General features: G+C 55.4%; 1 protein-coding gene across 5 annotated transcripts in view; it reads right to left on the bottom strand.

Annotated features, from left to right (window-relative positions):
• Positions 1-235: 235 nt before the first annotated feature.
• TOM1L2 (target of myb1 like 2 membrane trafficking protein) overlaps positions 236-24,632 on the bottom strand; it is a 120,643-nt gene continuing 96,246 nt past the window's right edge. For 2 of the 5 annotated variants that reach the window (XM_042916763.1, XM_042916765.1), the window contains exons 8-16: positions 21,691-21,824; positions 19,367-19,415; positions 18,445-18,568; positions 16,541-16,658; positions 15,476-15,551; positions 13,014-13,079; positions 7,350-7,409; positions 5,438-5,474; positions 236-4,370 (exon numbers count right to left, since the gene is read on the bottom strand). In XM_042916763.1, coding sequence (XP_042772697.1) covers positions 4,210-4,370; positions 5,438-5,474; positions 7,350-7,409; positions 13,014-13,079; positions 15,476-15,551; positions 16,541-16,658; positions 18,445-18,568; positions 19,367-19,415; positions 21,691-21,824 — 825 coding nt within the window. In that variant the 3' untranslated portion in view covers positions 236-4,209. The remainder of the gene's footprint in view (positions 4,371-5,437; positions 5,475-7,349; positions 7,410-13,013; positions 13,080-15,475; positions 15,552-16,540; positions 16,659-18,444; positions 18,569-19,366; positions 19,416-21,690; positions 21,825-24,632) is intronic. The other 3 variants (XM_042916764.1, XM_042916766.1, XM_042916767.1) reach the window with 3 other exon arrangements.

Here is a 24,632-nt window from a genome sequence, read left to right as displayed (position 1 = left end):
TTTCAGCTCAGGTCATGATCTCACGGTTCGTGAGTTCAAGCCCCGTATCGGGTTTTGCACTGACAGTGCGGAGACTGCTTGGGATTCTCTCTTTTCCTCTCTGTTCCTCCCGCTCTCCCTCCCTGCCTCCTCTCAAAAATAATTAACACTTAAAAAAAAAAAAAAAAGCAGGTGCCCAGAACTGGCAGGTCCTTTAGACAGTCACAGCTGACTCCACAGAGATCACAGAGGAACAGTTTGTTCATTTATTTATTGTGGTGTATTTTACATGCAAGAACCCAAACTAGAGAGACAGTATCTGGAAGGAGAGCCAGTGGGTGGATGGACGCGCTGAGCCTCGAGTGCACTGACCCGCCCTCCAGAACCGGCTCTGCCCACAGAAACGCACAACAGTGAACAGAACATCAGACTTCCAGGACTGGACAACAAACTCAACACGTCTCTCTTTCAATAGCCCCCCCCCCCAATCCTGAGACCCTCACAAATTAAGTGCAAACTTTAGAAAATAAATATCCATCCCCCTTTCTCCAGGGGAGCCTGGAGATTTCAGACACGAGAGGAGGAGTAGAACTTCAAGGCTGACAGCTGGTGGCCGCAGGGGCAGCCTGACTTGGACCCCCACAGACAGGAAGGGCCGGAGACGGGCACTGGGAGAGGCGGGTACCACAGGGGGCATCTTCTGGGGGCACGCACACTCAGCCATGGTGGTGAAGCTGGCTGTTCCCCATGGGGGTGGACGAGCAGAGGGGCCCAGAGTCCCTACGGCACATGGAGGACAGGCTCGTGGTGGGCCGGCTGGGGCAGGCAGAGAACACGGCACTCCTGCATGGTGCTTTTCCCCTGCTAGCCCACAGTCCTCCACAAACCATCCAGAAGGCTGGGTCAGACTGAGTTAGAAACGTGTGTAGCAGACGTGGAGACAAAGTGGGGGTGGGCGGCAGGAAGGAAGAGGAGGGACAAGAGTGTAGGAGGCTGAGCAGCTGTCCGCCCCATGAAGCCGGAGGGGTCCAGGTGCCTGCTGCCACCGCTATCCACAGCCCTTGCCACCACTCTCCCTGTGGGAGGCCCTGAGTGACAGTGAGGGCCCCACACCTCCCCAGGCCCCCTTGCTCTGGACCCCAGGGGGAGGAAGGGAAGGGCAGTGAGCCAAGGCAGATGGCCCAGTCGCTCACACCGATGGGGCTGACAAAACAGAAAGACAGGACGGACCACAGACAAAGTCACCCTTCCCTCCGGCCCCAGCCAGCATCAAGCCCTTTCAGCTCAGAAACCCCTTGTCCCGGCTGATAAGCAGGCGGGTCACCTCTCGGCCTGGCCCCAGTCGGCCTGCTCAGTCCCTGGGAGGGGGGCTCCCAGGCAGGGACTGCTCTGGGCCAGGCTGGCCCAAAGCCCACTAGTGTGCCCTGGGTCAGCTGCCCACTGGCCACAAAAGTAGGCAGGAAGAAATGGTTAGTTTTCTCATCTCAGCACACAATGAACACAGAAAAGGTTAAACACATTCCCGAGAAAATATTTTGACAAAATAAATATTTTAACCTATAATCAGGTATAATTAGTGCTTATAAGGAATCCCAGCAATAATTTAGTGTAATTAAGTACATACTGTATCTGTGATTTCTAACACTTGTGGAGCGGCTGGTGGCTCGTGAGGGTCTCACTCTCCCGGGGGGTAGGCACTGGCCAGCTTTCCTGCCGGAGCGCGGCTCCCTTCCCCAAGCAGGGAGCCTGGGAGCTGTGCTCCCCACATGGAAGGGAACCAGTGGTTGAGTGGCCTGGGGTGCCTGCGGGCCGCAGGACAGAAAGGGCTGAGCAGCACCCCCTTAAGGCCACCTGGGCCCCTGCTTGGGTTTTTGCGCGGGCCGCACGCATGTGTCACCTCAGCTTCCAGGTAGGGGCAGGCTGCCTCTGGACGGGACTTGTCAACAGGAAGGGCAGCCGCAGGCCGGGAAGGCAGGGGGCTCTCCCCTGTGTGAGCCAGTGCCTTCCTGCCAGCCCACAGGCTCCATCACCATCTGCCACCCAGGGGCAGCCAGGACTCTGCAAGCCCTGCCTGGAGTTGGGGGGCAGCTCTGGACCGTGGGTACTAAGAGCAGCTGTGCTGGGTTTTCCCCCAGACAGACACAGGCCTCGGCTTTACTCTGCCAGGAGCCTCCTCTCCCCTTGGGCCCTTCAGGCTCCTGTTCTTGGGGGGACTTCTCCTTCCACAAGGCGGGGACGCTGGCTCTTCCCTCAGAGGCTGCCGGGCTTGGCCGCGGAGGGATGGGCCCCTGACCCTCACAGAGACCAGCGCTCCAGGCCGCTGGGGGGTACTAGCTGGGTGGCTAGGTGTAATCGGACCATCCCAGCCACCTCGGCAGCTCACGTCAAGCCAGCTGACTTAAGACTTCCTAACGTCCAAATAGGCAGACCTCAGGGGGCTCTGCCTGTGAGCAACGTTGACGTTGACGAGAGGAGGAGAGGACCGAGGGGTGGGGTCGGGGTGGGGGACAGTAGAGGTGTGGCACTGGCTGCCAGGGAGGGCAGGGCTGGAGTCAGGCTGGCTGAGCTTTGATCTCTGAGGGGGAGTTTCCTGCACGTCCTCTGAGGAATCGGGAGTGTGACACCCCCGGCTGGTCCTGCCAGGAGGGCCCCCAGCCAGACCCCGGACCAGGGCACAGGGTTCTGGGCTAGGCAGCGCCTCGCTCTCCACCAGAGGTGCTGGGCCGTGGCTTAAATGCTTCTTCCAGAGCCTGAGGCACTGATGTTGGCCTGCGCCCAGCCCGGCCTCTTGACCCCACTCCGGCTGCCAGGTGGGAAGGGCTGGCCACGCCACGGCTCGGGAACACGTCTGGCCCCAATACCTGGGCAGCGCCTTCCGGAACACTGACCCGGGCCCCGGGGACTCACGGGCTGGCTCGGAGCAGCTGCCGCAGCATTTTTCTTTTCCTGGCCAACCGCGGCACAGGGGCGGGGCGGGCTGCACCCTGGACCGCATCGAGCCTGAGCGTCCTGCCCACGGCCAGGAGACACCCCGTGACGGGAGCAGGTGTCCTCAACCCCTAGCTCTGAGCCCCAGGCTGTTAGTCTTCTAGGTTGGCTTGGAGAGAGGGTACAAATCAGCAGCAAGGGGGGTTCGGGGCGGGGAGAGGGCAGGCTGTCAGGACGTTCTGTGGAAGAAGCGGAGACCACACCAAGGAGCAGTGCAGGGACCCTAAGGTCACTCCAGCCCCTTGGTCACTGGATCTCCAAATATGGTGCAGAGCCATCTGCTCCTGGACCCTGGAGGTAGTGGCACAGAGGCTGCCACAGACCAGGTGTGCTCACAAGCCCACCAAGCTTTCCCAAGCAGCCAGAGCAATTCCTCCCCATGCGGGCCCCTCCACAGATGGGGACGTGGGGCAGTTTGGTTTACAGTTGTGTATCTCTGTAAGAGCTAACCCGTGTGCCTCGTGACCATCATCCATGGGTCGCGTGCCGTCTTTGCAACTGCCTTTGGCTCTCCCTCTCCCTGGGTGCATCGGGGACCCCTCACTCCCAGGCTCAGCTGCTAAGCCAGCCTGGCGTGGGCCCGGGTTAGCAGCTGAGTGATGGAGAGAGGGTCAAGAGGGCGAGAAGCCTCACACAAGGGCACCCGCAGAGCCTTCTAAAGTGCCGAGCACGCCAAGTGCCACAGGGGGACGCGCGTCAGGGAGCAGCATTCCAGGGAGGGAGACCAAGCCCACAGGTGCAGACAAGCCCTTTCTGGAACAGGGGCACGGGAGCGTAGGCCGGTCCAAGGAGACCCACTGAGTCAGGTAGGGGCAGGGCACAGGGGGGGGAAGGGGCTGGGGTCGGAGCCCCTTCTCTGTGGGCAGAAACCGGAGGAAAGGCAGTCCAGGTGTCTCCTCAGGAAATGGTCCCACGGGGACTGCCCTGCCTGGGTCTGGGTCCCACTGCCTGTTCTTCTGGGGAGGACACATGGGTAGAGGGAGCCTGTGGGCCAGAGGGGCGGGGGCAGGGGAAGAGAGCCTCTGGCTGCTTCGATGCTGTCCCACCACCCAGAGAGAAGAAGGTGGCTAAAGCTGGTCCTGACTAGTGGGAGGCCTGGGAGCAAACACAGTGGCGTTTCCATGGAGACACAGCAGCACAGGACCGAGTGAGGACTGGGGACGGGAGGAGTGGCCAGTGCCTAGTGTGGACCGGGGGAACAAGGAGTGACCTGCCATCTGGGGAGCCGAACCGCAGAACAGCTCACAGGGCGAAGAGGGCATCCTCTGACCGCTCAGGCTTCTTCCGACCGGAGGGGTTTGAGGCTGAGGCTGGGGCCGGGGCCGGGGCCTCCCCTGGGGGCGAGGGGAGGTTGGGAACCATTTCAGCAGCTTTGGCTCTTTCTTCGAGGAATTTATCGAATTCTGCAATACAAAACCAGGGCAAGGGGCAGCGTTGGTAGGAGGCTAGGCCCACAGTGAGGCTCTAACCGCCACATCTCACCTGCTCCCCTCGGAGCCCCATTCACTGTCCCCACCCTCAGCACACTAGCCTGGGCTGCCTGCCAGGGAAGGAGGGAGGCAGGGAGCGGCAGGGGAGCAGCCAGCCAGAGCCAGGGGTGCTTCTGGGCCCCGTCTGCTGCCCAGACACCCGGGCTTGATTTCCTCCTCTGCCGCCTCCAGGGCAAGCAGGAAGCCTGGCTACCCGCAGATGGTACAGGGGGAAGGGGCAGGTACGATTCCAGCCCCACCCCTCTCAATTGGGGCTTTTCCATGCACCAGATCAGCACTGGAAGCAGGGAAGGGAAAGTTGGGAGGGGCAAGTCCCCACTTAAACTTGGCAGAGAACATCCCCCTACCCTATGCTCATCCTCCAAGCAAGGTTCTGCCAGTGGAGGGGGTCTGACCAGATGGTCTGGCAAAGCAGGGAGGAGGCAGTGCAGAGGGGAGAGTGGCAGGGAGTGGGGGAGACAGGAGGAGCAGGGGAGAGAAAGAGAGGGCGAGATGGGGGGGGGGGGTTGGAGGACCTTGATGGGAACTTCCCTACCCGACCCGTCATCCACTGGCCCCCCAGAAGTGGGGTCCCAGAACGCCAGGCCCGATGAGTTCCCTAGGCAGCCCTGTGGACTGCACAGCATGTCTTGTCTCTCTGCTAGATTAAGAATTCAGGGGTAGGGACAAACTGATTAGGCTTGCAGATCTGGGGGTCACGCTGACCTGGGATGGCAATCGGGACCTACTACTCACTAGCTCTGTGACCTTCTTAAAGTCACATGTTCTGACACTTCCCTCATCAGCACGGGGCCTGGCTGGGACAGAGCAGAGAAGCCCCTGGCCCAGGAGGCCAGGCCAAGCAAGGATGGGCACCGGGAGATACGCTGGCAGTGGAGGCTCCAAGACAGTGGGGTGCCGGCCCCTATGCACCTCAAGAGTCTGGGGCAGGGGTAGCCAACAGAAGGTGGGGAGCTGTCAAGGTGCTGGCCCAGTCGTACCTTCACTTGTGACGCCCTCTTCCAGGTCGTCGCCCTTCTGTGGGAGGAGCAGAGAGAGCAGTATTAGGGCCCAGCCTGGGCCAAACCCCCATTCCCCGTGCCCAGAGCTCTGTGATAGTAAAATACTGCTTGTCTTACTGAAGACACGGAAACTTTTGTTTTCTAGAAAGCAAAAATAAAACCACCCCAAACTCCGTAGTTCTAGGCTTTGATCCTCCAGAAGAACCAGAAAGAAAAATCCAAAAAAAAGGCGCAGGCCGGTTCTCTGGGTTTAAGGCTACAGGCAGGACCACAGCAGGCCTCTGGCCACCCAGTGACACTCCCAGAGCAGGGCCCCAAGGAGGAGGCTGAGCTGCGCGCGTGCCCAGGGCCCCCTCAGGTGCTCCTTCACTCAGCAGCCACAGGACTCTGGGAACCCGCTGTCCATGCCAACAGCTGGGAACTGCATGAGGCCTGGAAGGGACAGAGCCATGAAGTCCATGGCACAGGGCCGGATACCAAGCAGTATTTGGCAGTAAAGCGCTGTCCGGCCAGAAGCCATGTCCCACGGCCTCCTGTGGCCCAGATTCCGTCACCTGCTGCCGGTTCCTGAGAAGCCATGGGAGCTCGGAGAGCTCTTAACGATGACAGTGGATAGGACTTGATTTCTGTTTGGAGAACGCAGTGGTCACTGGGAACTTACTGCACAGTGATAGGGAAGGGAGCTGGATGGGGAAGCGGACAGGGCCTTGGGCTCAGCAGGAGACGTGGCTTCCTTCCTGGCCCTGCCACTGATCTGCTCAGCCTTGTCAGACAGGTCCCTCCCCCTTTCTGAACCTTGGGCTCCCCGCCCCCCCTGCCCCATGAGGTGAGGGCCTTGCTCCTTCCTGCTTTGTCTCTGTGACAAGAGCTAGTTCTTTTCCAGGCATTCCCTTGGGAAAAATATAATGGGGTGTTTTCTTCCTCCCCTGGCATGGCACCTGGGTGCCTGCCTCGCTGGGCAATGAGTGTCTTCAGAAAGCCTGGCCTTGTGGGGAGGTGGCCTGGAGCAGTGGGAGGCCCTACCCTAGTACAGAAGGGGGCCAAGTCGGCAACCCACTGCCAGCCAGGCCAATCCTGTGGTTAAAGATGCTCTGCTCTGGGGACGAGGTCCCCTGAAGAGGTGGCAACTAGGAACAAGAGATGAGGTGGCTCTAGGACTAAGGGAGAATCTGCCCAGCCCACGACCTTGGGCAAGCCACTTCCCCTCCCAGAGTGCATTTCTTTGTCAGCCCCCCTGGCCAGCAACCCCCACTCTGCCTCCCCTGCAGCCGCCTGAGAGGGAAAGTGCTTTGTAAGCAGCAGCAGGAGGGACCAGCCCCTGCAGCCCTCCCTTTCTTGGGACCTGCTGCCATCTGCAGCTGCGTGATGTTCTCACCTTCCTGTCCTAGCTGTGGGTAGAGACAACAGTCTCGAGGGTAAGGGTTCTTTTAAATCCAAGACACCAGAACATACCGGGGAAGTGGGGTGACAAGTAAAAAATAAAAAAAAACGAGAACAAAAACAAAAGCAAAAACACCAACCAAAAAAACCCCACAAAAAAACAAAAAAACACCTGGCTCATCTCTGTATATCGTTTACAGTGAAAAATAAAAAATAAAAATAAAACCCACAAAATCCCCCCCAAACCCAAACAAAACCCCAAAGCAAAAGAACCCAAGCACACACACACTAGATACAGAAAAGTAACTGGAGGCAAGTGTGTGTGGTTTCGGAGCCAGCCAGAGCCCTGCCTGCCGAGGCCCCGGGGCCGCGCCCGGAGCAGGTGCTCTGGGCCCAGTGGGCTTTCCTCCTCTGCCACCCCAGTGGGGAGCAGCCCCTGGCCCGGGCCTGTCTTCAGAAGCACCTCTGCCTTGCCACGCCCCACACACAGAAGAGAAAAGTCGAGTCTCACCAGGTCCGTCCTGAGCCACACCTCAATGTCGTCCATGACAGAGGGCTGCGCAACGGGGATCTATGGAGGCGGCAAGCAGCGGGTCAGGCAGCCCCACAGCCAGGCGAGGGGAGACAGAACACCGAACAAAATAAATCGTCAAAAGCAACCCCGGAACGAAACCAAAACGTACACAGAGCAAAAAAACACGTTGGCACAGCAGGCACGGGCAACACAAGGCAGCCACACATGAAATGGCAGGTGAGGGAAGCAATGAGGTGGCCAGTTCTAAGAAGCAGGGCTGACCGGCGGGCGCTGGGGGGGGGGGGGGGGAGAGGAGGAGGGAGGGCAGCAGTACGCATTCTTGAAATGGATAACTTTTTGACTACTCTCAGCCCAGGGCTGCAAAGCACCTTCTCATCTCAGGAATGCGCTGGTCCCACAGGCTGGTTTCGAACTCATCAGGTTAGGACCCTTGGAAGAGTCCTGCCTACCCGCCATCGAGCCCAGCCCCTGGGAGTGACTGGAGGAGACACCAGGAAGCCCCTGATGCCCCTGGGGATCCCAGGTGGCAGTCTGCCCGGAGCAGGGGGTGCAGGTGGCCAGGCGGGCGCTGAAAGTATTTCGGAATGTGTCCCAGTGCGTCTCTGAGTGGGAGGAGGGGAGCACCGGGGCCTGGGTGCGGCCTGGCTGACAGCAGGCGGGCACATCTCACCACCAACACAAGCGGGCAAAGCTGGGGCTTTGAGGACCAAAGCGACGTTGGGGCTTTAGCTGTCTTTGTGTCTCTTCAGGGGAGAATCACGAAGCAGTCCTGAATGCAGTGGCTCCTTTAGTCTCACCCTGCCTCCCCAGCTCTCAATGGCTGGCTGCGCTTCGGGAGCCAAAGAAAAGCTCAACTGAAAACCAGGGAGCGGTAGCCGGGGTGGGGGTGACTGGGTCCCGAGAAAACAAAGACATGCCTCACGGGTGCCTGAGCAGTCTCCATGCCTGGCCCACCTGTGGAAGGCCTCCGGGGCGGTGATTCTGAAACGTCCGTTTGGCTAGAATGCAATAGCGGCTCACAAGTCCACTATTTCTAGAAAATTCTCTAGCACTGTGTCTATAGCTGGTTTCCCCCCAGCGTCACAGTCTAGGGTAAGAATACAGTTAAAATAAGCACCGGGAAGACTGCCTTGGTGTTTGCCAAATCTGAAAAATAACATGAGCTTAACAAAGGAAAAGAACAAAGATTTCCTATTCCCAGCCCTGCCCTGACGGGACAAGCCGCTCCTTAGAGACGGAAACCTGCTGCTGGCAGAGTTTGGGGCGTGAGGTAGAGCGAGGGCCCCTAGGGCGGCCCGAGTGTGCCGAGCAGGTGTCCCGTGCACACACGCACCTGGCGAGGCTGGCAGCCCCCTCGCTCTGGTAACCTGGAGCGCCTTCACGTGTATCGTGCCGCACTACAGACCCAGCGTGGGCACCCCACACGCGTTTTCATAAAGGTTCAAGCCCACCCCTTGATCAGATTAGGAAGACTCTGTCTACGCTGTCCTTTTATCTCTTTGACTTACTGGGAATCTCGTGTTGGAATGAAAAAAACGTCAAGGAGTTCAAATCACCCTGAAATGACTCCTAGGGACAAGGAGCACATGACTCTCATTTCAGAGGGCACAGATGCCCAGCGTGGATGTGCTAACAGCACCCAAGGCAGCACCCAACTCCTCCATCGAAAAGAAAGCAGTAAAGGCGCGCGGAGTGCGATCTGCTAATTTTACGCTTGCTGGCAGGACTTCTGTCTTGACATGTTCCTGTGACAGAAGATGCCAATTTTCATTATCTTGATGCTTTTAAGTCAGAACGCCTGGCCTCTGGGAGGATGCGCGCCACGCCAAGTTCCCAGAAACAAAAGCTTGGAAAGTTAGCGGCGTCTCCAAAGAGAAAACATGGCCAACCGCATTTGTTGGGAGTGTGTGCTGGGCTTTCTTATACCCACCCAGCTTCAGTCTATCGAGGAGAAATGGAGGTTCGATGGGTAGAGCTTTCCAATGTGCTGCAGAAGCTTGAAAAACAGCCACTAAGGGGTCATGGGTCTTAAACCTTCAGATACGGCTTTACAATATTTTTGTTACTGCTCAAAAATAAGTCCCTCGAGGCTGGGTATCACGCTCCAGTTTTCTTCTTTGAGGATTAATCTTGAAAGCCAGCACGCTCAGAAAACAAACACTGACATCTGAGAAACTCCTCACCCCTTCAAAAACAAAAATTTCCCAAAAGCTGGATCATGGGAACGCTTTTCTTCCCCCTTTCAGATTTCTCCAAATAAGTAGTGTGTTTATGGAAGGGCATCCTCCAGGCAAAGCCCCAGGAGCCAGGCTGATGACAGAGCACTGGGCGATGGGTCGGCTGGGCTGGGCTAGTCAGATCCCTGGAGCATATCACTTTTTTCTGGACTTGCTTCTTTCTTCACTCAGGAGCCCTGGAGTCTCTGCTGTCCTAAGAAGCCTCAGGACTTTGGGTAAAGAGGCAGAGCAGGGAGAGGGGGGCTTGGGCAGTTCTTGGCCTCAGTCTCCCCATCAGAGAAGTGGCGTGATGGCTAGGTTCTATTTAGTTTTCACCCCACAGGACTCCAAGCCCCTTAACTTCCAGGTCAGGGTTTCTGTTTTCTAATTCAGAAGCCAGGAATATCATGACGATCGGAACTGACTCCTTCCAGTATGAAAGGCACTTGGCCTCAGGGCCGGAATCTCCATGGAACTAGGGGGAGAGCTAACGGTAAAGCTTATACAACACAGGGCAAGGGTTGACCTGCTTGTGGTTGCACACAGTAACTTACCTATATACACCTCCTACCCTGGTAAATCAATGCCTTGAGCGTAGCACTGGGGTAAAGTTTCTTCTAATAATGTGGATGCCACCAGACACAGACTAAATGTGCACACTGCTCTCCCAACAGGAACTACAGAAACTGGGAGGGACGAGGAAGTTCCCTCGTCCATGCCGATGGAAGGGAAGGGAGAGGCCTTGGCCAGCGAAGAGGGCACTGGACTCTGTCACTGCCCCGTGGCTTTGGGCACGTCACCAAGCCCCTGGGAGGCCTCAGTGTTCTCATCCGTCAGATGAAGCCTGGCCCAGCTGATCCCTAAGAGACTGTGGCCTCTGACATGCCACGGTTAGAGCACCTTCTTGGGCAATGATTCAAGGCTGAAGGCTAATCCAAGGGTCTGAAGAGGAGTGTGTTGGGGGAGGGAGACAGAAAGGGAAGAAGACGCGAAGTAAAAAAAAATAAGAGAAAGTTGGCACAGGACCACCCTCCAATAAAGGCCGGCGCATACGGGTCTGGCTTGGCTGAGCCAACGGTGAGACGCGCCCGCCCATCTTCAGGGTCCAAAGAGAAAGCGGCGTGTCGGGTGCCAGAAGTGGCAGATGTTGACGTGGGTGCTGGGTGAGCTGTCTGCCGTGCGCTGACCCTCACTTGGCTCCACTTAGGGGGCGGCAGGTGGGGGGCAGCGGTGCTACCGGCTCGGCCACAGCCAGTGCTATTTGTGACTCTGGGCTTGCTGTGTCGGGGGGTCTGCCGGACCGGATTACGGCACCCCTCCATGCGTGGGCTTGGGCCGTAGCACACTCCTACTACCAACCTACTTCTGCTCTTGTTGGGACCGACACTCGTTCTTCTCAGGGGATCTTTCTGGCTGCATCCTGCTTATGGCCGGGGGCGGGGGGCAATTTCCCAGCAGTCTCCAGGCAGAGCGGCTCATGACGCTGCTCAGGGGTCTCTTCAACTGGTAATGAATCTGGTATTGTCAACTGTGGTTTTGCAAGTCTAGACCCCTGAAGTCCCAGGAGAGCACGGGCCCATTTCACAGCCCCCAACCCACGGGGAAACCTCAGAGTCTGATTTACAACGCAACAGGAACACTTTCTGGAGAGCTCAGGTGTGCTATTTCACGAGAACTGAGAAATCCTCCCTACAACATGGTCCCCCCCAAACATGAGCAGCAGCCTAAAAGCCCTTCAGCCTTACTCAAGAGTACAAAAAGTTTCCAAGTAAAGAATTTGTACTTGGGGGTTTGGAAGGACTCAGGGCTTCTACACTAGGGGAAATAAGGCAAAGCAATTAATATACATTGTTTAAAAGAAAAAAAAAAACAAACCACTGCAGTCAGGCAGGTGAGATACCAGGTTAGCTGTTAGTTGGGTTTGTTTCTGGAAAGTTGGAGACTGGAGCTCTAGTGGGGGGCGGGGGGGAGGGGATCTTGTGTGGGCAGAGGCAGGCGCCACCACCAGCTGCTAATGCCACACTCAGGGTAGTTTGTTCGGGCAGTATCCTTTTTCGCAGGATTAACGGGCACAAGGACACACGGCTGGATCCTCCCAATTTGGAACTGGAGTGGACATGGTCTCCAGGAGTCCCGCTCTAAGGTCACCCACACACGAGGACCACAGCCCTAGCCTGTCTCTGAAGTCAATGAGGGGCCCGGAGAAGCCTGTGTCTCTAAGAATGGCTTTGGGGTCGCGTGCAGGAGAAGAGCAGTATGAAGTGCCTGCTGCCGACAGATGGAGGAAGGCTGGCCCCGCCCGAGCGTGGCTGTGCGAAGGTCCCTAGCTCCAAGCTGGGGTGGTAGAAGATACCCCCACCCCCTCGATTCTGATGGCTCCGTGCGGCCATTGCATGTTGGCCACACCTCGCTCAGACAGGTGACCCCTGCCGTGCCACCTACAGCCTCAGACATGCTGGCCTGCCTGAACACCCCTCCGCCGGCCACAGCCTGGCCCGCGTTCCAGGGGTCGGTTACGCTTCTTCCCCAGTATGTGTCTAGTGTCTGCCTGGCTCCACCCCGGAGGCTGATGCCTGACTGCTTCTATCGTCCCTCCCTCTGTGCACCCTCTCCTGCTCCAGCCCTGCCACACACGCACGCACGCACAGACCTTTGGTCTCTATGTTAGAGGTGCTAGGCGAGGACGGTGGCTTCATTAGAAGTGTAATCATCACGCTGAGGCAAGTGGCCTGGAACGAGGTCACCCTCTCTCTCTGTAGCAGACTCAGGGCCACCTACCTGATCAGATGAGGCAGGAGAGGCCCACTCGGGTCTCTGTGGCAGAAAAGCTCTACTTGATGAGAACTGTGTTGATGATATTCAACTCCCCTGGCTTGGTCTTCTTTTTATTCTGTTCTATTGTGTTTGTGTGTTTAAGATGTCTCAAATTCTTCTGGGGGACGTAGTGGGCACACATTTACTCCATTATAAAAACCCATCAGCCTAGGACTGCCAGATCTAGAGGCTGGAGGGGGCTTCTCCAACTGATCAGATGCTTTTGAGTCTGTTCTCTTAGAAATGTCCCCTCCTAACAATAAGCAAAAGCCACAGTACCTTGTGCTCATCCTGGAAAAGCGAATACTGCCGAGAGCTCCAGAGACAGTAAAAGGAGGGAGAGGGCCCTCCCCTCACTTCCACAAATGTCCCAGACCCTTAAGGCCCAGGGGCACGGACCTTAGCAGAAAACCAGAGGCGTTTCTAGGACTGAAAGTCTGTGGCTTAAGGAGATTGTACAAACACAAGAAGACATTTTGGCAGGGGGAAATTTGGCATCCAGTCATTAGGAGAGAATGGCCTTGTACTGTCTGACTCACAAGGGCTCAGCAGGTGACACAGGTAAGCGCTGGGGTAGACAGGGGGCTCGGCTCAGCTGGTGACCTCTCACCATTCCTTGGGTTATGAGCCAGCTGTCTATGGGCTCCAGGTCAGAGTCCCCACCTTTACCTTTCTTCTGGGCCGAGGACAGAAAAGTCCCAGAAAGAAAAGTCACAGCAAGACCCAGGATAAAGAAAGCAACAGTATATATCATGGAAATGGAAAAGTCACTGTTCAGAGTTGATCTTTTGTCACGTAAGGAGATGTGACCCATTGCCCCCGCCCCCCTCCAGCATGTCCCCCTTACCTTTCTGGAAAAGAGAAGAGAAGTTTAGTAACCAAAAATCCCAACAGGGTAACATAAACTCATGCCAACTATTCCCACACACTGGGAAAATCTCCACGGGGTCACAGAAGGCTGGCCACGGCCGCTTCTCCTGATTAGGGCTCTCGGAATTGGCAAAGGGTCAACTTTTCAAAGAGCCAGCTTTTACCAAATCATTTCTCCTTTTTTTTTCTAAGTTATTTCTGCCTTTTTTTTTTTTTTCTCCTTCTCAGTTACTTGGGTTTTCTTTTTCCAAACTCTTAACTTGAACACTGAATTTGGGCATACTGCTCTTTTTGAAGTCACAAAGGTATTTAAAGTTAAGACTTCTGATTGGATTGCACTGTGGAGGTGTGGCTATACAATTTTCTCCCCTTCACTGTGTTCTTAATTTCTCCTTTGGCCCAGTTCTCGTATCCAGGTTGGTACGGTTTAGGATATGGAACATCATGACCTGAAATACTGGCCTCAAGATGCATGTGAGTGAGGGTGTGCACACACATATACGAAGACACAGACGCGCACACAGACACACACAGACAGGGATATACATATACTCACACAGACGGACACAGGCACACAGGCACCACAAGCCCTGCTTCCCCTCATCGAGCAGTAAACATGAAAGTAATCTGCCTGCCATCAGGTGGAAAACATGCTGGAGTCATCAAGATCTTTGAAAACAGGGAGATGGGCCAAGCCACACGCCCAAAGGGTGAAGGGCGGGAGGCTGGCCACATCTCCTGAGCTTGGATCCAGGCCTAAGCACTAAGAACAGCAGAGGTGGCACACCCTGGTACGGACGGGGGCAGGCCCTGGGGACGGAGTGGGAAGCAAACCAAGTTGGCCTGGCTGAGGGACAGAGCTACAGGCCAGGTCAGGGTGGGCCAGGAGGAGATGTCCTCACCTGGCAGTGTGCTGCTGGCCTCAGCCCGGTGGTGGGCCCTCCTAACACCCTCTCTCGGTTCAGGGGGGGACACATTCTAAGTAATGGGAGAAATGGAGCCACGACCACTACGCAGATTTGGGGAGTCCGGGTCCCAGGGGTGGAAAGGCAGGGTGCTGAGACCTGAGGCAGTTGGGCTGGCTCTTCTGTGCCCCCTAGTGGCCAGTGCAGAGGGCCGCACACCCTTCACACCCAGTTGGCTGAGCCAGAACAGAGGGACAAGTCCCTTCCCCAGGGTGAACCTTCTTCCAGAAACCAGGCCGCAGACTGCTGCCTGCCTGGGCCCATTTGGACAGGGGCTGCAGGAGCCCAAGAACCGTTGTTCTGAAGCAAACCTCCCCGTCCAGTGGGCAGATGAGCACTGCTCCTTTCTAACCCAGCTGGGGGACCCTGACAAGAGGTCCAGCCGTTCCGGGGCCCTTATCCCCACAGCTCTCCCCCTCCCCGTCCCTGCAAACAGACGCTCATTCACACACAGCCACACGCATTCCTAGGCGAAAAGGGGTGCGATCTCATGAGAAGCATTAAGACACAAATCCTTTCCCTTGCAGTGACCTGAAATCGTACAGAATCCACAGCTGCCATCTGGGGCTCAAACAAGCACCACCCTCCACTTCAGAGCACCTCTGCCTTTAGCCGTGCTCCTTCCAGACACGGAGCTGCCCAGAGCACCCTCCTGGCCTCCACCCACTGCTCCTCCCCCCTCCAGCCCCAGATCCCCAGACAAATCCTGCCCGTCAGCTGCCTTCTAGTGGGTTGGTACTGCTTCTCTAGGCCAACTACAAATGATCAGCAGAGATGCGGCTCAGGTGAGCATTTCCCTTCCTTGTAAGGGCCGTTATTTTGTCGGAGCACTGCCCACCCCCAGGGCCGTGTAACATTTGGGAAGAGACCCTATCTGGCTGTAGGAGACCTGCGCCCTGAGAGCTCAGGGCCATCAAGGTAGGAAGACAAGGGGCTGTGGAGCTGGACCTCCTAGGACGGACCCCCACTTGCCATCCACACTCGGTGCCCAGAGCGTGCTGTCCCTTCTCTGAGCCCGTCTGCTCTGGGCTTCATGGGAAAGCTGACTGGGTGGGCATCACCCACGGGCTGGAGTGAGGACGCAATGAGGCAACACAGTGCTCTCACGCCCGACTCCCCCAGTGTGCCCTGCCCTCCATGCAACCCAGCTTCTGCTTCATCACCCCGCCAGCTTTACGACGCTGCCCGACTTTCCCTCTGGAGGACTCTGGGCAGGTAAACAGGGTGAAAGACCTACCACTTCGGAGCTCTGTTTCCGACTGTCTAGTGCAGAAGCGAGTCCTCCAACAGCCTGGGGGTCCTCGTAGGTTACCCTGGAGACAAGCAACGCAAGCAGTCAGTACCCACCCAGTGGTCCCAGGGGACGGGGCGGTGACCTATAATCACTTTCTAGTTTCCCACAGACTTGGCCTTCGGGCAGAGGCTACAGTCCCAGCACTGGCTCAGCCCCTCATTTCCTCTGGGGTCTGGGACACCGTGCCCCTCGTTGTTCCTCTCAAGTAACAATACCAGGGCATCTCTAAAGCCCAGTGATGGGACGTCAGAAGTGCCCTGACACTGCAAGTAATATTATTTCAGAAGCGGCAGCCTCGGTAGCATCTGACAAGGAAGGTGGTCTCACGGTCTGGGATTGGGGTCTGTCACTGACCGTGGAGGTTCTCTCCCTCTGCATTCTGACCTCTTTTGCTGTTAAAAGCAACTTGTGCTGGTGAGAGGTGCATGGCGGCCTTGGGTTGCTGGTCAACTTGTTGATGCCTGAGCATGGGACTCAGAAAGCTGAGGTGCTGGGCTCCAGGAAAGCACCTGCCTGCCTTAAGGCCGAACAAGAAGCTCCAAGCATGTGTCTATGCCTCCCTGAGATGCGGGGGAGGGTGTCTATTTTAGGATCAATTTCCCCAGTTTCATATGGCTTATCCTGGCCAGAGCTGCCGTCAGGGAAGCCTCTGCCCACACACTTGGGCAGGAAAACCATGCTGCTAGGCCCTGCCTGGCTGCACCCTCCTAGCTCCTAGTTCCTCTTCAGCAGCAGCACAGGGAGCAGAGAGAATGAGGGGCACTCTCTTGCGGATGGGAGAGATCCGACTACAATCAACCCTGAGGCGGGGAGGTGGGGGTTGGGGGGGCGGGGGTTGGTGTTCATTCAAAATCTGTGCCTATTGCCAAGTCTTCGCGGCCATATTTCAACGTTCTTGGCAGTCCTGGATCTGGTAAATAAAAGGCGTCTTTGTGTTGGCCTGTGACCAGGCCTGGATCAATCCTCCCCCAATACCTTCCGAGAGCCACTGAAACGGTCCCCACATACGTCTTGCGTTGCTCGGCCAAGGAGTTCCCTCTCGTCTGGGCAAACATGTCAAAGCCATCACGGGGATTACACTGCTGGAGTGAACTGAGGGTGCCACTGACGCTCTCTGTCCCCAAGTCTGCGGCAACAAAACAAAGAAGGGTAGGGTGAGAATAAAATGTGGCCCGTGGGCTTAATGAAGGATCCCCAAGTTAGGAAGCCAGTGGGCAGGTTAGAGTTCTGGGTCAGGCAGGGGGAACATAGGCCTCTCCTCTGCACTCCCAGCCCACCACATGCAGGAGGAGCCGTGGTGGGACCCAGATGGGGGACAGAAAAGCCCATCCCCCAGGCTACTCAAGGTGGGCAAAGAGTCCTCATGAATGGAAGCGAGACTGCTGGCAGCGGGGAGGGGCCCAAGGCCAGTACCCCTGCAGATTTCCCACAATTCTCTGACCAGTGCGTGCCTCACTAACTCTGTCAGGATATCTAAGGGCCTGGGTCATGTATTTACTGGACAAATATTTTGCAGGCACCCACCACGTTCAGAGCCAGCTCCTGCGTGCACCAAACTGAATTTGACATGGTCCTCGGCCTAAAGGAGCGCAATGAGTAGCTGGGAGCCAGACAGACAATACCAGTACCTAGCTTGAGACACTGGAAAAGACTCAAAACTGACCCAACAGTGGGGCTTGAAGGCCAAGTGGACTCTGCTGCAGGGAGAAGGGGGAAAGGTAAGTACCAAGGTACAGAACCTGAAGTCCAGGGTGTGTGAAATGAAAAATGCTTGTGGACAGAGACTGAACACTAGAAGGAAGGCAGCTAGGGCACCTGGGTGGCTCATCAGTTAAGTGTCCAACTTTAGCTCAGGTCATGATCTCACAGTTCGTGATTTCGAGCCCCGCATCAGACTCTCTGCTTTCAGTGCAGAGCCCCCTTCTGATCCTGTCTCCCTCTCTCTCTCTCTCAAAAATAAATAAACATTCAAAAAAAGAAAAGAAGGAAGACAGCAGAATTCAGTTTGAATTTTGGATTTTAAATATGGTGGCCATATGCTGGATGGATTCAAGGCAGAGAAATCTGTTCCGAAAGAAGAACAGTAGCTACAAATATATGAGATGCCGAGAAGCCAGGATTATAGTAACTGACAGGCCACTAAATAAAAACCCTGTTTGACTGAAATGGAATAAAGGTATAAAGAGAAATACTAAGAAAAAAAAAGGAAACAGAAAAAAGCAAGACAGAATTTTGCAAGGGCCATGCATTATTATTTCAATACTGTCATTTTGTTATAGATTCGTATCATCCAGCGTATTTGCAGCATCTAGAATCATATACACACTTTCAAACAGAGAAGTGGAAAAGTGGTGAGTTTCTTTTGTTTTAGGTTTCAGGCAGTGGAGCACTTTAGGCTGATGTTAGTTCAAGGAGAGCAAATGTATCAGTGTCATCACTTCCTACTTCCAAGTCTGTGGCAGACATTACCAATCAACTACAGACTCAGCTTCCAAGCTCTGATGTGGCTTCAGCATCCTTCTTAGACCTGTGTCCCAAGTAGCCAATGAGCTAAAACCTATTTGCCATCCTTGGCCTAATTTATATTGAGAAGACAATCACTTTAACCACATGGAATATTCCAGATAAAACACAGCAGCTACCTTTCTTTTAAAGCAAACAACTTCCTGTTCCTTGGAACTCCCTCCACCCCTTCTTTGCAACACAGGTTTAAACTTTTAAGTTTAGGGACAAAAGTCATGAACTAAAAATGGTACAATTGGCCAGGCCTCAGGAATACACTTTCCCACGGATTCCTCAAAATGCTCTCTCTGGGACTTACAACAGAGAGAGAGAAATGGACCCTCAGCCCAGACTCACAATTACGAAGTGGCCTACAAAGGAGACCCTCTTTGTCCCTATGAGACACTTACCCAAGCCTGCAAGCTGGGAGGAGAGAGAAGATGGGGGTGCCGTGTTCCCCACCATTGGGCTCACCACAGCTGGAGACCCCGGCCCCAGGTCTATTAAGTTGTCTTCGGTCACTTCGTTCAGTACCTGCCAGAGCATAAGATAGCGGTGAGCCTCGGAGCCCTGGTGCTGGGCTCCAAAGCCAGCAGGCATCGTGCATGGTCCCCGAGGAAAAGCATCAACGTTTCCCCAATACAGGAACAAGGCAGTCTCCCTCACCTGGGTTTCAGGGAACTTCAAGGGTCCATGGTGGGCCTGGCTGTTAGTGAGCTCTGCATTGGCTCCTCCCCCCACCAAAGGAGGCAGGGCTGAACCAGCCACCAGGACAGTCACTGTCCCAGGAGCTGTAACTTGGGCTTCTTTGCCACCCTCCTGCCAGGAATGTGCCTGTTAGCTCTTCCTCAGTATCCCACCAACCAGAGCTTGCTCTGTACTTTTTTTTCTGAAGCTTATTTACGTATTGAGAGAGAGAGAGAAAAAGGGCACACACACAAATGGGGGAGGGGGAGGGGCAGAGAGAAGGAGACAGGGAGAGAAAGAATCCCAAGCAGGCTCCAAACCGCCAGCACAGACCTAGATGCAGGGCTCGAACTCATGAACCGCGAGATCGTAACCCAAGCCAAAGTCAGACGCTTAACCAACAGAACCACCCAGGCGCCCTGAACTTGCTCTTTTTTTTTTTCTTTTTTAAGTAAACTCTACCCCCAATGTGGTGCTTGAACTCATGACCCCGAGATCAAGAGTCGCATGCTCTACTGACGGAGCCAGTCAGGCGCCCCTAATTGCTCAAATATTGAAGCCCCAATTATAAGAACCAAAGGTGAGACAGAATGGAGATAGGCCTCCCAGCCTCTGGAGATGAGAGAATTCTGAAGGAATACTTACTCCGTTACTGGCATTTTGAACTGATCGGCCTGACCTGTATCGTTCGAACCTAACGGGGAAGGGAAAGCACAGTAAGGGGCGTGACGTGGCACAGTGATGCTCCCTGGTCCCGTGAAAAGCTCCTGGGGACAGAGCCTCCAGGAAAGGAGACCAATCGGGTCTGGGGACCAGGGAAAGTGGATCTCCCCACACACAACTTCACCACGCCTTCCTCCGTAGGGGGCGCTGCCCTGGAGGAGAACCAGCCTCCAGGCTCACCCACAAGCCCGCTGAGGGGAGGGACGAAGGTGCTGGTTGGCACATCCAGGGGACCAAAAGCTCTCCCAGCTGTCCCCTCACATCCTGGGCCCAGAGTGCCCCTCTTGCCCCTAGAGGGGGTGGCTGGGCCAACCACTGTACCTGGGGGGTGCTCAGAGGTCTGTTTGCAAAGCCAGGAGAGACGCGCAGCCCCCTCCCTATTTCACAGAGCCGCGCTAGGAGTGATTAGCCTGTGTCGCTAAAATGCCCCCAGCTCAGCTTGCTGGTGGAAAGGGGGCGGGGCGCACACAGGGCAGACAGCCAGAGGAGGAAGACAAGCACAGGCCCCTGGCAGGGCCAGAGGACTCCCCAGTAGCTGAGGATGGGACTCGGCTTGGAGCGACCACAGTGAGCCTCTCCTGTGGCATACCCAAGTCACTCTCACACCAGGTGGGAACACAAGAGCAATTGTGAGGCACGTGTGTAGGCTGCCCTTGCACTTAAGAGTTCCAAAACGTCATGGGCAAAGCAGTAGCTAAGAGACTTTCTCCAGCCAGAGGCTAGAGACAGCAGGGTTTATGGAGATCTGTTGTCCTTCCACATAGGTCTCCCCACTGGCCGGGGTCAGTGCCTGGTGACCAGTGATCCCCAGGAAGGACCATCTGGTTAGGCGATGTATATCCACTGTGGTCTCAAGAAAGACTTGTGTGTTTTTATGAGCCATGGCCTATAAGGAAAAGGGGAGTATCAACCCATCTTAAAAGTTTCTAATCCTGGGGTACCTTTCCCCCACCATCTTCGAGGGACGATTAGTCTTATCAAAAGGTCTTAAGCCAGAATGGTACCTCAGGGGCTGCTGGCCCAGGCTTTGCTTCTGAATTTGTGGTCAGACTGGGCATGGTAGACTCGGGAAAATGCCCACTTTAGCCCGTCTTCCTATCCTAGGAGGGGCTGAAATGGGTTTAACAGGTGAAAGGCCACGCCCATTAAAAGTAGAGAAACCAGAACCACATGACAAAACTGAGGGGTCTCAGGCTGGGAGTTGAGGCACCCCAGGTCTGCTCATCTCCAACAGACACACAAGGCTCCTGGGCAGCTCCACATTCTTACTGCAGAGGTTTCTTTGTCAGATGGACAAAGGACTCCCCGCCCCCCCCCCATCCCTACTATCACAGTCAAAGCTGAGACAAGGCCCAGGGCTGGGACACCCAGAGCAAAATCACCCTCGAAGTCCCCTAGATGCAAGTTATCTGTCACACTGACCCTGATACCAGGGCCCCATGTCTCCGAGGGCCTCAGACTTAGGAGAAGGTTGGCCTGGTCAAGGTGCTTTCTGGTGCCTTCACTGGGGGAAGCCCAAGGTACAGACACCAGAGTGATGATATGGGAGCTGTACCTGCCATTACCTCCTACTGACAACTGCTGCTCCCGGGGGAGGCTTTGGAAAAGGAAAAGAATTTTCAAGTTGGTTACCTCAAATCCAAAAATGATTTGGCTGCAGAAAGAACTCAAATGAACGTGTATGTACGCATGTGAGTGTGTGTGTGTGTGTGTGTGTGTGTGTGTGTGTGTGTGTGTGTTTCCCTAAGCAGCAGCATCCGGCACTTACACCCTGCCTTCTTTGGAACACTCTAGACACACTGACATTTGCAAAGGGAGGGAAAAATCTTTTTCTTCTTTTTTTAAAGATGGGAAAGAGGAAATCTTTTTTCCTTAGTAGAGAATCCCCCCGCCCCCCCCCCCCCTTAATCCTTTTCAAACTCAAAGGATCTTCAAAGGAGCAGGTGCGAAGCTCTGGGGCCCTGCCCTCCCCACCCTTGAGGGGCTGGGGGTACTGGGGAAGGCTGGGCGGCCTGAGGCTTGCAAAGGGCAGGGCCGAATTCCCCACGTCACCTTCCGCCCAGCCGGCCCGGTTCCCAGGAGAACCGGAGAAGCATTTTCCCAGTCAGCCGGGGAACACATTAGCATCTCTGATGACCGTTTTCCAACTCTAATCTCTCCCTCCCCCTCTCTCCATTGTTGAGGAAAGAAATCCCTCTGCCAGGGCACCAGCCTTTCCCAGGGAGAAGAAGGGCCCTAACCCCCACCTCTCGTAGCGGAGGAAGACGTTGTTGAGGTCATCGTTGACGTGCAGCAGCTCCTCGGTGACCTCCTCGTTGGACACGCGGGAGATGAGCTCCACGATGCGCTGCTGCATGGCCCGGCAGGTCCTGTTCAGCTCCTAGGGAACACACGCGCCTCTGGCTAGCCTGCTGGGGACGCTTTTGGTCACATTCCATTTCCTTTGGGAAAATGCGTGCCAATTCTTAAAAGTCACAAAAAGAGTGCACGCTTGTCCAGAAAGCTGGACGTGGGTGGGATGCAAAGTGGAAGGCTCCTCTCTGCCTCCTGTCACCGCAGGGGAAGTAAGCTCTTGTTCAATAGACGGACAAGCGTCCACAGCTAGCCGTGGTACGTACATCGGTAAGTGTTTGCGCAAACCGTTCCTTACATCTATGAACAGGATTCTTTGCAGCTTGCTTTTTCTCTTCAGCAAAATACTCTCGACAACCTTTTTTCCCACGGCTTTGTACAGCCGGCCTCGTCCCTTCGTGTATTATAATACACTTCCCCTTCCCCCCCAACTGCTGGGCATTCAGGCTGAGGCCTCTTTTTGGCCGGCCCAAACACAGCACCAAGGAACATTCGCGCGCACACGTGCTCCTGCATCTGTGCCAGTGCTTCCACAGGACAAGCTACTAGAAGCGGAATTTCTGGGTGAAAGGGCGTGGTCCTTTAGAACACAGACTGGTAACGGCAGAAGACCCTCCAAAAAAAGAGATCAGTTCATTGTACACTCCCGGCAGCCCGACCACACCAGGTGTATTTCGGCGGCGCGTCTGACATTTCGCTGAGGTCTGAGCTCAGCAAGCTCTGATGTTTCTTCCCAGCTGATGACTCTCGTGAACTCCCAGTCACCACTGGGGCCCTCTCTACCCCCGGAAGGACTATCCCTCTAAAGACAGACCCTTACCACTTTATAGCCTGGCTACCGAAGGCTTTTCCTGCTCCAGATGGCAGCCTGACTCGGGCTCTCGTTGAAACTTGCCTGTGGAGCTCCCTCACCTACCTGCCAGGGCTCCTTGCCATCCTGTATCCCAGACTGGCCCTGCAGCATCCCTGAGTACAGGAAGAGCCTAAGGACAAAAGCTCCAAGTCCCAATGGGGGCGAAGCAGGGGACAGCTTGTCCCTGCCCACCTAGACGCAGGAGGCAGCTGATGACCCAGTGAATGAAGGGGCTGAGGGCAGGGGCAGAGGTCCTTCCTTCTCACAGCTCAGCCTCAAAACCACCTCCTTTTGAAATGTTTCTGGTAGAAGTCACTGCTCTACTCACTGCACATACACGATCTCTGTTCAGCTTTGTATTTTGTCCAGAGCTTGGCTAGAACTAGGTTTCTCCTCCCACTAGACCATAAACTCCATTAGGGAGGTGCCACCATTTATTCCCCTTCATGCCCTGTGCGGAGCCACACGCAGGGAAAAGGCCCAGGAATCATCTGCCGAGTGGACCAGAGAGGTGGGCAAAGGCAAAGCAGGGAATCCAGGCACCCAATGGCGCCCTGTAACACTGTGCTCACTGCACATGGGGTGTTATGACCGGGCTCCTGGTCTGCCTCACGCTCTACACTCTACACTGAAGCTTCTTGAGGGCAGAGATGGCATCCTTTGTCCCGGTTTCTCCAGTACCCGTGACTGACACGTAGGAGCTACTCCCTAAATGCTCCAGGGAGAATTACTGAAGGCAAGTTGCATTCCTTCTGTCCACACTCGGTCCAAGGCACCGAAATAGTGTTCCCTTACACGCATTCACACACACATTCTTGCTTCACCACTGAAGGGGGGGGGATGCGTGTCCTAGGCTTGATCCTGCAGGTAAGAGCAAGGTCGGGACTTCGACAGACCTGTCCATCACAGAATAAGTAGACCATGACCAGCCAGACACCAGGCCTGGACACGGCTTCTGCTGTCACCCCTCCCCTGGCTGCTCGGCCTGCGGGGGCTGCTTCCCCAAGAGCGGAGGCAGCTGAGGAAAGCAGCTCAGCCCACGTGGGTCAGCCCAGAATCACCCCACTCCAGCTGTAATTTCCAAGACAGAAGGTATCTAGATTTAGACAGCTGGGTACAAACTAGTCTGGTGTTTACCGGCAGAAAAACAGCTTCATCTGGAGATTCTCTGGCTTGTTGCGCCCGGTCTCTCTGGTTATGGAAACACTGCCTTGGTCATGGGTCTACCCAGTTGCTGGCCCTCTGTAGAGTTAGAATGCTAATGTTTCTCTTGGTTCTAGGGACAGCTAGCCCAGTGTCTAGACCTTCTAATTTTCTCTATGAACAGATTCCCACTCTTGGTTCTCCTAAGACCCCCATTCTTTGTTTGGGAGAAGGCAGGACCATCCTGGAAATAGGAGGCTCCCAGCAAATCACTGGATAGTCAAAACTCCTCTCTCCCTACCCTCGAGCTGGTACTTCCGGTGCCAGCTGAGCCCTGGCCAGATCAGCCCAGGCAGGGAGTGGCATTCCCACCAGCAGGAGATGCAGAGGAGGGGAGGTCAGAAGCAGGCTGAGGTTGGAGGAAGAAGGATGGGGGCCTGGACTCTACGATGCTCTGAGTCCTCGGTGCATGCAAACCACCAGCTCCCCATCACTGTCCTCGCTCAGTTATCCACATCAGCTTAGCCTTCTACCTAGCACTCTCTCCACTCAGAGAATGGGGAATTCTCCTTCACCTAGAATCTAATTTTCCCTCTCCAGGACTCATCCCAGGCCCCAGTGACCCAGTAGTAAGCACTTATAAACATACAGCCATGTGTCTGAATAACAAGAGGCAAATACCAAAAATGAATTGCACAAGACATTATATCCAGTAAAGAGTGAAATACCACAAAATGGCCACTCTCTACCATTGTGAATGGCTCGTATCCCCAGGCCGGCCAGGAGAGGGGCATTCAGGAACTGGCCTGGGCCTTGGAGCCTTTCCAGAACTCGAGTGAT

This window comes from Panthera leo, chromosome E1 (assembly GCF_018350215.1).
Source record: "Panthera leo isolate Ple1 chromosome E1, P.leo_Ple1_pat1.1, whole genome shotgun sequence".
Lineage (NCBI taxonomy): Eukaryota > Metazoa > Chordata > Mammalia > Carnivora > Felidae > Panthera > Panthera leo.
The sequence above is the reverse complement of the archived record's forward strand: the minus strand, read 5'-3'. Positions and strand labels throughout refer to the sequence as shown.